The 14,059-nt window shown below is 39.5% G+C and overlaps 1 protein-coding gene across 1 annotated transcript in view; it reads right to left on the reverse strand.

Annotated features, from left to right (window-relative positions):
- Window positions 1-9,617, reverse strand: part of NDUFS4 (NADH:ubiquinone oxidoreductase subunit S4) — a 50,112-nt gene extending 40,495 nt beyond the window's left edge. The window contains exon 1 of the mRNA XM_086479782.1: window positions 9,532-9,617. Coding sequence (XP_086335908.1) covers window positions 9,532-9,617 — 86 coding nt within the window. The remainder of the gene's footprint in view (window positions 1-9,531) is intronic.
- Window positions 9,618-14,059: the final 4,442 nt, after the last annotated feature.

Here is a 14,059-nt window from a genome sequence, read left to right on the forward strand (position 1 = left end):
TCAAGCTACTTAAATTAAGCTTACTTTAAAAGAAAGCTTGAGTACCCTGTTGTTCTATAATTATCTTACTTCATTTTCATTCCATTTACGCTATTTATCAATACAAACACACCCTACAAGCATATTTTGAGAACTCATCTTTGAGAACAAAAACCTCATCAGCTACTCTATTTGTGTGCTTTCTTGTACTCTTACTTATACACAGACCCTCTCCTCCTCCACTGGTACTATTCTTTCCTTTTGCTAGTCTCTTTTCATATTCTTACTATCTGAGCCAGCTCTCTGAAAGGACACTGTTAGGCTTGCTACTGCTCACTCTTTTCTAAAGTGGAATAAACCCTTAAGGCAAAACTGGTGCTTCAAATGCAAACCTTATTCTTGAATTCTAGTTCAGACAACAACATTCAGATTATTTATCTCTTCCTCTGGTAGGCACAATCAACACTGACATATGACAAAACATCACCGCTGCAGAATTTCCCTTCAGATAACTTACGCAGCACATACAAATACTCCTTGAATACATGACAAAACAGTTAAAGCTACTGCATGAAAAGCTCTGCATTTTTTTCCTTAATTTAAAATATAGGGGGTTCTACTGAAAGCAGCAAGCCACTTGTTTATTCCTGAGTATTTAAATAGCCACAAAATACATGTCTGGTTTTATAACGGAAGACAGTACTTCTGAGTATTATTGACATCAGATGCAATATCCATAAGAATCTCTACTTAAAACTACTGAAATATATAGAAGAGGTGTAAAATTAAACAAAATTTTGGTTTGGACTTTAATACAAATAGCATCACTAACATTTAGTAGAGCATTACTTCATTAGACTGACATTAAACGGCAACAACAGAAGAAGCATTTACATACAGATATACATTCATAAAAGATAGGTCTTCAAATATTTTATCTAAAATACATCAAATCTGATTTTAGGAAAATAATGAATAAAAGCTGTTTATGAAATCTTCCATGTTAACACTCCAAGAATAAGCAGCTGCAAGAATTGTTTGCCCACACACATTCTGGAGCTGCCTACAGTCTGTCTAGCTGAGTCAAAAGTTAATTTACTTCCTCAACGTCAGTCACAGGTCAAGGGAAGACTAAGACAGACAGAAACTGCTGCAGCTAGAAAGTGGCTTGTTAACAAAATGGTACCTAAACGTACTGTTATATTGCCAGGAGGGAACAACTGCACTTTGAAACTGGGACAGAAAAATGCCATTAATTTCCTAGGAAATATGGAAAGATTATAAAGAAGGTAGTGATAACTGTTTAGCTTGCCTTCTGCTAATTTAACAATATATTTTATTAGAAAAAACAAAGGATGTGATCTTAAAACAGTTTGGAGATACACTTTGTAACAGATTTGGAATAAAACTCTTACAAAAGAATTTAAGAAGCTTACAAAAACCCACTGTGTGGTCATGAGAATGAAAACATGTACATGGATAAAACAATAACCTCTTCAGCACTGTATACATTTACTGAAACTATTAGTATAAAAGAAGATTTTTTTAAAACTATTTGTGAGTAAGTTCAGGCTTTCCTGCTAACTATATGAGCCTCTCAGCATTTCAGCCTCTTACAGCAAATAATTTCATCTCAGACAATCTGGCCAACAGCAAAGTCAACAGCCGCCTGGCAGGGTGTATCTTTAATTTCTAGTTTTTCTCAAAATACCAAAAATTTAATTACAGGCCCTATGATTAAAAAAAAAAAAAAAAAAAAAAAAAAAAGAAGCAAACTGACATGGTTCACTCTCAAAGCACTAAAAATGCAAAAATCTAAGAACAGCTATTTTCCTTCATCACAAAGAATCACCTAAAACATGGTAACTATGAACAAGACTGTGTGTTAGTCCCAGACAGAACTGCACAGTGACACTGCCTTTGTATCTCCAGAAATTTACGTTACGCTCAACAGTTTTCAAGCACGCTTAAAGTTCACAAATTCCAGACAAAAGTTAAAAATATCAAACATATTAATTATAACTAGAGTTCCCATCCTCATTATTCATCAACATGTAACAATAGGCAAGACTTCCCACACTGCAACAAGGAAGACCTACCACATTGGTCTAATACATTGAGAGCTACACATTGGTGTAATAATTCCTACTGTCGATTTCATTTGCAGTTTTTCCCTCTCCAAAAAAAGAAATACCAGATACTGATTTTGCTTGTGTCTAGTTGTGAGTGAAAGGCCAAAGCAGCATGTTATTGAGGTAGATGGTATCAATTAAATTCTCAAGTTACTCTGAGATTTGGAACTTAACTTCTTCTGAATCTCACTGGCGCAGTTTGATAGTGCCTGTTTTTGTGAAGAACAGCTTTGAAAGTGACAGTTCCTATCAGTCAGAAATACAACCCAACCCAACTGTCTTCTGGGCTTTTTCAATCACATATAAATACTGCATCAAGTTGAGATGTATAATGGAATAACCAAGGTTAATTGAGTCAAAATGCTCAAACCTATATTAAGGCAACATCAATGTCATTTTTGTAAACCAAAAAGTTGTATTTTTCCAGTACGAGTTAAACCTGCTGAACAGTATATATTAGACCACCACCACTAAAGCAAATGTTATTATTTTGTTAACATAGATTTGAAATTCTATCTATTGACAGCTGGCATTCGAATTCCCCTTCTCCATGTATCCATATGGCATTTCATAATCTTTCTATCAATTTCTTTATTGATTTGACAAAAAAATGTGCTTGAACTCATTGTAACAAGTTCTACAAACACATTTCTCTCAAACTTTGAGATACCAAATACTTGGTACTAGCAAATACCAACCTGAAAGCCTTTTCCATAAAAAAAGTTTGGCGTTTTGTTTTGGAAACAAAGTAAGTGTCATTTTCAAATGCAGTGTCAGAAGCTATTTTAAATTGTTTAGTCCCTGAAATAAAGTATACTAGTGCCAATAAACTTCACCTCTACCCTCCAAGGCTTTTTTTTTTTTTTTTTTTATGTTATTGTTTTGGTGGGGTTTTAGGTTTTTTATTCATATCTCCACTCATCTTCAAACTATTATTAGGATCTCAGTTCAGTAGATTTAGTGGAAAAGCTATCCTAGCATGTAATAATGTGGTTTTTTTAAAGATACACCAAACTTTAGGTGAGTGACCTGCAGTTCTGACCCCACAATAACTAGTTGCCACAAAGCTGGTAAGAACAGTTTTCAGCTGTTCTAGTCCAGAAGAAAGTACATTGCTTACTTACTAGTTATCTTTAAAAACAAACATACCTTAGACGTCTGTCTGCTTGTCTCTATTAAACCTTCCCTTGCTGAAAAGGCTGTCATTCCTCCCCCTTTGAGTTTCTAATTCCAAAAGTGAAGGAACCAAATGTACTTAAAAGCCACTCCACATTATATGCCCAATAATGAATAACAATTTAAGAAGCTTAATCAGGAACATTTTGCTGTCATAACGCCTGCTCTACTTACTTCTCCATAATAACATTCGGAAAACAGCCATTTCCAGAACAACAAATCTCTCCCTTGCCCCCATTCTCAAACTTTGGCTCTCCCATTTTCTTTTCCCCTTCTGCCCCACTTACTTTCATGTCTTTCTACCCATCCTCTTCCTCACTTAGGCCAATACTAAAGTACTTGAAGTTTAAAAAACATTATGGGAATTCCATACAAATTTAAGAACAAGAACGATCTTCATCTTAGCTCACTAGGAGACAAGCTGTGCATTAGAAGAAGGCTAAACTACATGATACATGGTATTTTTCACTTTTTCATTTCTCTAATCTGTAACAGAATTCTTCACTTTGAACATCCTACTGCTCTGTTGCATTACATCTAACATCTTCATTCCTCCATGGGGGCTTTCCAAAGCTTCCTCTTTCCATTCTAAAAGAAACAAGGAGCACTCCTACACCCTACTTCCCATAATGCCAAACAGAGAAGCCAACACCAGGAAATCTAAAACACCATTCAGGTTCACCTGAGCCACTCTAACCTCATAATAAAGGTGTATATGCATGAACAACACAACAGTCATGAATAAGACAGTATGTTAATTGTCCCATCAACTCTTACAGGACAGAAGCAAGTAGTGATGGATTACCAACTTTGAGATCCTACATAAAGTACTGCAAAAGGACTCAAGTCATCCTACTTGTCAGAAATCTCATCCTCTCTCCCCCAAAGCGTGCAAAACTGATAGGGAAAGAGTGCCTTCCTTCAAAGAGCCCAACACCAGATCATCATCAAAGGACCTGTGACTATAATAAATAACAACTGACGATGCTTTCGGTTCCAGTGAATATGCAAGATCTGCCTCCTAGACCCTCTCTGACCACACAATCACTATTTGAAAAGTGTGGACGAGGTCAAAGGGAACAGGTTTTAAATGATACATGGATCATCTCCCAAACTACAGCTTCAGGCTGTTTGCAAGATCAGATGAACACTCACTGATGCTCGAGTTCCTGTTTTTAAACTTATGCTCATTAAGCATACAAAACAAAAAGGTGTTTTTCACCTTTTCCTCCCCTCACATGTCCATTTGTCTCTCCCCATCTTTCACCTTGAGTCTGCTCCAAACTTCCACGTCACTACAACCTTATGACCAAAAAAAACCCCTGGAGTTTTATTCTGCATTTCAGTTTACAGTTGTACTATTGTGCTGTAATATAGTGCTGATTCACTGTACTTACTCTGACATGCATCAAAACCAAAAGAATATAAAATAGTAAAATTCAAGTTAAATATCTATTTTAAAAGGTCTTTTCCCCCTATGAATAACCAAAATGAAACTATGTATAAACACCACGTACGCAGCAAGGGCAAGACCTGAAAAGCTTTTTCTCCTGGTCTTACCTTGAAATTGTATTCCTGGTAGTGTTTGCAGATACAGTTAGCCACTGCAATTAATTTTGACAAAGTTAAATGCTACAGAGCTATTTTTTTTAATTAATGAAAACCAAAGCTTCTGATGTATCTAATCCTGACAACACCACATGTACACTATCCTGCACAGTATATGAGAGTAAGTAGCAGACACGCATTACAGCTGGATGAAATAATAAATAATACAACTGGTGCAACATACTACTTATTCCAAACTTGACAAAAATGTCACACTGGCTAAATAGTGCTTCTATTAACCAGACGCAGTCAGAGCTTTGTCCACCTATGTGTAGCTGTCTTGTCTACCCAGATCTAGATCTCGGAAGTCTACTAAGCCCTATTTTAACATATGGCTCAGTATAAACATGCAATAAAAAAAGCCAACACTGTTTTGAAAAAAGGAAAAAAAGATAACACAAAAGAGTAAGCTAGTTATCCTGAAGGAAAAAAAAAGCTTTTTGAAAAGTTAAGAACCACTTTCTCTGTTATTAATGAAAGAGCAAAACAGGTTTCTTCTGTATTTTTTAAGTCCTTTATTTTTCCCACACAAATGGCTTCCCCCTCTTACCACTGAGAGGGAAGCTTGCTTATGTATATGGTGACTGAAGAGTAAGATTTAAATGGCATACCAGGTTTCCTTATTCTCTTGAGCATATAGCATGAATTGAATTTTTTTTCATAATCTCAGGTATCCATTTATGATGAACTAGCAAAACATTTGCTATCATGCTCATAGTCTTTACAACAGAATTACAAGAGGAAGGTAACACATTTTGAAGAACAGTCACATATCACAAAAAAGTGATAAAAACAATCCATTATCATGAAATGTAGGGACTATGTGGCCAAGTATTACACCTGCACACACAAAATACTCTGCTTCTGCAACAGAAATTAGTATCTTTGTATTCTGACTGCACTACCTTGTGAAATAAAGGGACTCTCTGAAACACTAAGTGGTTTTGCAACAAACAGCTGATTCCCAGTTCAGCAGACATTTGTTTGAGCTTTTCGTTTCGCAGCTCCACCTACCCATATTTCCTAGTGCAAGGAGACACAGCAGTCTTTCCCGAGACAAGGACATTTAAAAGTCCCTCCTCTACTTTCCTCCAATTCATGTGAAACTTAAAGAGATGTAACTATTATCTAAATCATATGCCTTAATCAAGTTTGGGCTGCAGATAACTAAGAGGTAAAATTTGAAGTAATTAGGTAAGACAGACAAACAAGGTACAACTTTCCTCCTGAAGAGGTCAAACTCAGAAGAGTATGTTCAGTACAATTTCTAGCTCCTGAAACACTGACAGATCATACAGCATGAAAGCTTCAAAACTGTGATGAAAGCAAAGGAGGCACTTCTGTTTTCTGTACCAGCTCAAGCTATCTGCCTATGGTCTACATGCTCACCACCAGACAGAATAACGACAGACTTCGTCACCACTGCCTCAGTTATTTAAACTAGGTACACAGAACTTCATAAAGATATAGGGAATGTTGCTGCATGTTCTCTTAACTTCAGACTGCACACTTATTTCCTTATTGTGTTACCAGTAACTAGTTCAGAATCATCAAGCAGCTTGGGCACGTATATTTTGAAGTGCTTAAACATGCACCAATAAATTCAATCTTTGCATTAGAAGATGTCATAGTATTTGTAAAAACCAAATATAGCTCATGGAAATCAGAATAGAATCTCTCTCATGACTATTGGAAAGTGGTCTTGGGAATTGTTTTCAAAATCAGCTGTATCACTCTGTAATTGAAATTCTGAAAACTGGAGAACTATCGGAAGTTTCACGTGCAAAAATTTGCAAAAAACACTACAAATAAAACTACTGCTTGAAGGTTTTAACTTCAATCCTACAGTGCTCAAACAACAAGCTATATTACTCTCATAATCTAATTTAAGCAAATAACTGAAACTGTAATTTAACCAAGTTGTACCAAACTCTGAATCTTACAAACCTTACTCTGAATCTGAGTTAAAAAAGAAGCATAGTGCTGAAGTGATGAAAGAATCATTCAAATGCCCTCACAGTTGACAATTCCAGCATCTTCTTCAGGCATCTCCAAAGAACAGTGTTAGCTTTTATTGTTAGTAATTCTAACACCTGTATTTGCTCTAAGACACACACCTAGCATACTGGTATAGCACATTCTTTCTACGGATTGACAAACAGACTGATTACTAATAACTCAGGCAGACAAGACTTTAAATATACTTGAGTTTGTTGTAACAAAGAAGCTATTTCCACCAAACTCTATCTGCCAAAATACTTTTCTGAAAGGAAACCAGTATTGCAGGACCTGTATATCCAACTGCAAGATATGCTGCAAACCACTGGCTTCTTAAAGAAGCAGGCTTTTGGACAGTTGCTGATCATTACAACTGGATAATAAGCTTAAGTGGTATGTATTATAAGACCATTCACAATCCTGTCAGGTAGAGAAGTTCCTTTATCCCTTTTTCATAAAATAAGATGTGAGATACTAAAGCTAGAAATGGGTCTTGTATACTGCCAAGCTTTGAGGAATCTACCTGTCTACAGCAATTTATGTAGATCGATTACTCAATCTACACTTCTGGTAAAATACAAAGGATTATGTGGTATACAAGAAAGGTATTCACAAAGGAAAAGAAACCAAAGAGCTGCTTTCAAGAAGCAATAGAAAGTACAGAAGCAAAAGATACATTTTCTCCCATGAACCTTTGCCTATTTTTATTACCTCACTATGAGCTGCAGGAAGACATCTTGAATTTAAAATTTAGTGCCTTGAATCCTTTTCTGTAATTATGTACTTTGATTCTCCCTTCCAAGCAGGGAGACTGCAGAGGCTGCTTAAAAATATTTTTCATATACAACAGTAACTGTGAAGAGGAAAGATGTAAGTTTCAGTGCCTAGTTCATCAAGAAAACAATTAACTACTTTACAAAAACTATGCAATGAATGATAGCCTCAACTGTTCCTTCAAACTGACAAAACTATCTTACTTTATAACATGTTTTCCTTGCTGCAAGGAAAATTTTATTCTCACTCTTCCAATATGCAATGATCGCAAAGATGTGCAAAACTTTAAAAAAAAAAAAAAAAAAAAAAAAAAAGAGTGATTCAGAGTGCTCTTCCCTTTGATTTCTCCAAGAAACCTGCAGATTTACGATCAGGCCACTGCCCTATGGAATGTGAAACACAAGTTCCAGCCCCCCTCAGGCAAAATCTTCAACCTCTCTCTTATTGAAAATATTAGCGGACACTAATTCTTCAGTCTCCCACTGTGGCAAGGGAGGAACCTAAGGCACTCTTCCAAAAAAAGAAATTTCCTGGAAAAAATGCCAACTTAAAAGTCCCTACCTCATATTTCCATGCAGTTCATTTCCACCCCTGCTACTTCCTACTATTTGTTCTGGAATAACTGCTTAAAAGGCAGAGAGGTAAAACTTTAAAACTAACTAACAAAAATATTTTTAACCCAAATCAGTTGATCCAGTTTACACCATGGCACAGGCAACAGCTGCGTCAACACCACAGATGATTAAAATAACGGCAAAACCAAGCAAACATGAACAGTAAGTTTCTGTATTAGCATAAAGGAATTCCTAAATTCATATTCACAGATTCCTAAGCATTTTTGTGAGACTGAGGATGAATCTCCAGCACTGTAAACCAGGTGCCATTTTAAGAGGGAGGAAGCAGCAGTAACCAATGTCAGAGCGTAAAAAATGGGAAAAAATAATATGGCCATAGTCCTTCTTTCCTGCTGTATGTATGTACATATAGCTTTCTGTGTGTGGTTTTATATATACATATATATGCTCATAAAGAGTCCATAGATTTAAAAAGTTATTGAAACTACCTTGTATGTATGTTTGTATGTAAAGATTTAAGTAGCATGGAAAAGCAAAACCTCCAAATCGTACTAAATGGCACTGAACTGTATTTTTTGTCCTGACTAGAAGGAACTCTTACAAAAACCTAACTCCTGTGACATGCACAGAAGTAAACACATGCACACATCTTCAACTGGAGTTTCAGTACAGGTCTCTGCATTAAAGAAACAAACAGCAAAGTGCCACCAAAGATTATAAAGCCATTTCCAGCATTATTTCAAGGAATCAATGAATAAGTAAGTACATACCCCCCCAAAAAAGTAAAGAGATCTTGGGGCAGGGCATGAAGAGGAAAACCTAGAGGGTATGAAATAGGGCGAAGGGGTGCAAATCTCTGGGACGACCGTGCCGGCCATGGAAGGAGCCATCCCCCCCTCCGGCTCCCTGGCAGCGAGGCAAAACGCTGCCCGTCGCGCTGGGGCCGGCGGGGCTCCTCTGCCGTTTCGACCAGCTCCCGACCTCCGGGCGCCCAAGGACACCGGGCGGGCAGTCACAGCGAGGACGACAGCACGGACAGACACGCACAGCCCCGGAGGAAGGCCTCGGCCCGGCGCCCGCTGCCGGCCCGGCCGCCCCCCGCTCGCGGCGGGGCCCTGCGCACCCCCCCCCCCCCCCCCCGACCTAGCGCCCGAGGCGGCCGCGGCGAAGCGCTAGGCCCGGGTCAGCCTCCTCGGCAGCGCGGCCACCGCCGCGGGCCGCCGCCGGCGGGCCCCTGGCTGCGGCGGTGCCGCCCGGCCGGCCGGCGGAGCGCCCGCAGTGCCCGTTACCTGGCCGGCGACAGGCGGGCCGCGGCGGCCCCGCTCCTCGCGACAAGGTGCCTCAGAGTCGCTGACATTGAGAGAGCCGCCGCCATGACGCTCGCCGCAGCCGCTGGGAGACGGCAGCGTCGCTGGGCCAAACCTCCTCCGCCCAGACAGGAAACGCGAAAGCGAGGGCGGAAAGAGGGAGCGAGAAGAGCGGGAGGGGCGGGCAGGGAACGGCAAGGGGTGCGATGGCGAGAGTGCTGGGGGAGAGGGGAAGGGTGGGGGCTGCTGGCAGCCCATCGCCAGCGCTGAGGAAGGTCAGGCCTGAAGCCCGGAGCCCCGTGGGGGAGCCACGCAGTCGCCCCTTCCCCCCGGTTGCGCGTTCAGCCCAGAAACATTTTCTGTCTGGTTGGGGCGCGACGCCATCTTCTCGATGGCATGGGACGAGCCTCCGGTAGGAATGGAGCAGGCCTCCGGGCTCTGCGGCCTCAGCCCCGCATGGCAGCGTGGCTGGGCTGGCCGGTGTATGTGTCTGTAGGGAGGGCATGGCGGCACCTGGCCCTAGTGTCCCCAGCACCTGGAGCCCCTCCCACTTGGGCGTAAAAGCCGTGGGGCAGCTCTCGTTGGCCCCATTTTTTCTCATTACATTTCACGGACAAAATGGTGTACTCTATACAGAGACATCAAAGCTTTGATATATCCTCTTGCACCTGTTTTTTAGTGTGCTTCTTGGTTTCGCTGTCTAAAAAGGATCCATGTTCTTGGTTCACTACAAAAAGCAAGTACCTAACATACTGTGGTGCTTTTAGGAGCTCTGTTTTGTTTTTAAACTACCTTATATCCTATATTCAAGCAAGGAAGATTGGCGAGACCGCTGTTCCGTTATAGCAGAGTCATATTTTTTAATACATTAACTAAAAGGGAAGTAGCAGTACTTAGGCCCTGGAAGCACTATGGTGCCATGTTCATGGTTAAAGAAGACAGATTGCTATAAATCAAAAGTCAGATACAACCAATTCCAGTGCCAAAACCTCAAATGACAGAAAGTTTCCAAAAATGCATGGTGCAACAGCACAGTGTTATACTAGGATCTGTAATACTGTGAAGGACTGAAAAGCTTTTTTGGGGAGTGGGGGGTGATATTCTTAACATTATTCTAATTATTTTTATACTAAAAATCTGTTGACATTTTGAAAATAAAGTTTCAGCTTTGATTTTACTGAAAAACTGAAAAAATATTTTGGAGTTTGTTAAACAAAAAAGTGATGAAATTCCTTCAGGAGGAGATGTTGGTCTTGACTGTTTCCACGTTGCTCCAGGAGAAGCCAGCCTTGTTCTCAGTTTTGACAGCACAGTTTGATAGGGTCAAATACAAAAATTCTGCACAAGCATGTAAATTCAGCATTTTCCTGCCCCAAATAAAAGAAGATGGAAGAAGAATAGTTCTAATGAAAAGTTAAACAAACTTTGAACAAATGTCTTCTGCAGTTATCAAATCAACAGAGCATTCATTTCCTATGAGAACAAATAATCAACACCCTTGTATTATGTAATCCTAGAGCTACTATTTCATAGTCTTTGTCATAGGCAAAGGTTGCAAGATTCTTTCTGTTATAAATCATTCTATTAGAACTTTCCACTCTCAAATATGTAATTTGCTATTTTCTATTTCATGGCTTTCTTGCCGTGAAATATTTCTGAATTTTGATGACATGATGATACATACTGTTTTTCACTTTCAGAACAGCAACAGCGCTGCAGAAAAAGAAGAAAAGTGAAAAATCTTTCTGGGCAGCGTAATACAGAGATACAGAGACAGAGCAAGGACAGTGATTTACAAATTCGGTGGTTGTACAGATAGGAGTATTTAGTTTTTCAATCATTAGTGAGTGTGTTCAAAGTCAGATACAGTAAGACACACAGCAGTAGTAATTTTGTAGCAGTGATGAATTGAAATGAGTATTTGTTAAATGCAGGTGGGAAAATACCCGAAACTTTCAAACTTACTGGTTTTTGTTCATGATTTCGAGAGAAAGACTTGAAAAACTTTGTTCCCCAGAGTTTTTTGTGATTTATTTTTTCAACTGTATCAGTTAGCAGCCTAATAATGAATGTCCAAACTTTCAGTCACTTGCAGATAGACATAGTAAAAGTATCTGCATCTCAGGAAATTCATGCATTTTTCTCTCTGTCTTCCAAAATCTTTTTCCCATGCATGAGTGATGGTAGGTTTAAAGGAGGCATTCACACCAACTCAGATGTACTTCAGCTAATCTAAACTTGTCCCTTTTGTGGTGCTTCAGCTAGGGGAAATGTTGTTTCACTTCTGGAAGCAGAGGAAGGTTTTATAGCTGTTCAAAGGCACCAGTGGTTTGGTCAGGCAGGTTGCCCTTGGAGGGCTCCATTGTGAGCTGAGGCAAGTTGTTTGAGTCTCTCTCCTTTGCATCAGCTGGCAGATCATCATAGCTCAGCCAAAGACCTCTGGGATGGATCAGGTTTGTATATCTGGTGTCTTCTTGCACTGTCAGAGAGGGAGCCGGTGGTTTGGGCAGCATGTGAAGCCTCCTGTGCTTCATGTAGCTCAATTCTTTGAACTCCTGCTCTCCCTGCTACTTCTTCTTTGGGTGGGGGAAGGGAAGAGGTAGCACACAGCAGCTGGAATTTGGAGCTGCCACCTTATTAACTGAATCTGTCAAAGGAGGGTGCCAAATTCAGGAGCTGCCTTTGGCAGCTGCAGAGGCAGGACCGTCTTGTGCTAGATCACAGCGACTGATGGGCTTGAGCATGTGCACAAGTGAACGTGCTGCTAATTGCTAGCACAGTCCCTGGAACTGTTTTGGCCCTGGCCAATTAGCACTGTCCCAAACAATGTCTGAGTACAATCTGGGAACTAGTGTGGGCCTGGGACTGTTCCTAATAAGCTGCGTGGCTGAGGCCATTCTGGGTTTTGGATTGTTTTTTTGGAGCAGGGAAGAAGGGAAAGAGTTTAGTCCATGGATGTCAGCTGTGCCACGTAAGCTGAGCTGCATCAGGGGTACAAAAGGGTCCTTGGACTGTTTATTTACTAATATAAATGTAACCATAGCATTTGTTGCTGAAGTATTATTGTATGTCACAAACACATGAGAGACTATTTCAAGACAAATAACCATAGCTCTCCAGAGGCAGCTTGTGTGGCAATTCCAAGTACACAGTTTACCGTGAAATTGATATGCAACAACAGTCCCTTGCTGTCTGGTGCCTGAGAAAGGAGAGCTACGAATTTTTGGGTCTCCTACTATTTCCCCAGGTTTAGAAGTAGACCTGTGAGATACTCCTACATAGGTTTAAGTTGAACGTATACTGTTTTGTGTGATTGGCTTAAATTTGTGTAAATGTATTCACACATATAATGCAACACTTTTTTAAATCATCATGTCTGAGGTTAAACTAATAAATTTGTGTCTGTAGCAGTCTTAGAAAATTATGTGTTAAATGTTGTATTTCCCAAAATAATTCAATGCATCAATTTTTGAGGTGACTGCAGAAGAATCATTTGAAGTCCATACTTTCATGAAGGCTTAAACTTTTCATTCATAATTCTGGCTGCAAGTTGATCTTCTGTCACTGATATACTGTGAAACACTGTCCCTTAAGACTGAAACAGTTCTTGTGCCAGCACTTATTGTGCTGTACAGTATGCTCAAAGTTCCTATTGTCTCACTCTATGAGAAAGCTTATTAGCTTAACTATGCAGAGTTAGAGTCATATTTTCTCTTCACATATGTGAGCTGCACACATTGTGAGAATTGGAGAGGAAAATTTAACCTTTTACTTTTTTCCTGGAAGACTGAGATTGCACAGCTTTACTCCGTGGCCAAGCAAATAAATTCTGGTACAAATAATTTCATAGGCTCAAATAAACCACAGTTAGCAGTGACAAGCAGAATTCTAGAGCTATTCCTTAATGTATTGTTGTTTTGAATTGGTTTGTTTTCTTCTGGGTGGCATAGAGGAACTGGGTAGGAAACAATAGCATCAGTCTCAAAGATCTCGACAGTCTAACATGGCAAAGAACTGGAGAAAAGGGGTACAACATACAAGCAAACTGATTATACTGGCTGTAGCTGAGTCTATTCCCAGTTCCATTTTGTTTGTTAGTTGTATTGCTTTTACGTACAGAACCTATGATTTCAGTGTTGGATAACTCTCAGATTCTGACCCTTCATCATGTAAGTATGACAGCTTAACACACATTAAGTAATTCACATTAATTAACTTTTATAGTACTGGAACTTAGTTTTTAAAATACTAATTTTTAGTTTGAAAATTTTGGTTGGAAAATGCTGTCTTTGTAAGAGCTTACTCTGTAAGTAGTGACTCTCTTGGCTCCATTCTGTCCAAAATAGTTTCTTTTGCTGATGAAATATCAGCTGCAGTTATGCTCACAGGTTTTTTGAGTATTTGCAGTGGGACAAAGACTACTCCTCTTATATAGTCCTTTGCAAACCTTACCATGCTTTAAGTGGTAATTTAATGGGAGAATTTGTCCCAAATGTCAGGTTTTGCATTA

Source organism: Leptosomus discolor, chromosome Z, assembly GCF_034619465.1.
Source record: "Leptosomus discolor isolate bLepDis1 chromosome Z, bLepDis1.hap2, whole genome shotgun sequence".
NCBI classification, from domain to species: domain Eukaryota; kingdom Metazoa; phylum Chordata; class Aves; order Leptosomiformes; family Leptosomidae; genus Leptosomus; species Leptosomus discolor.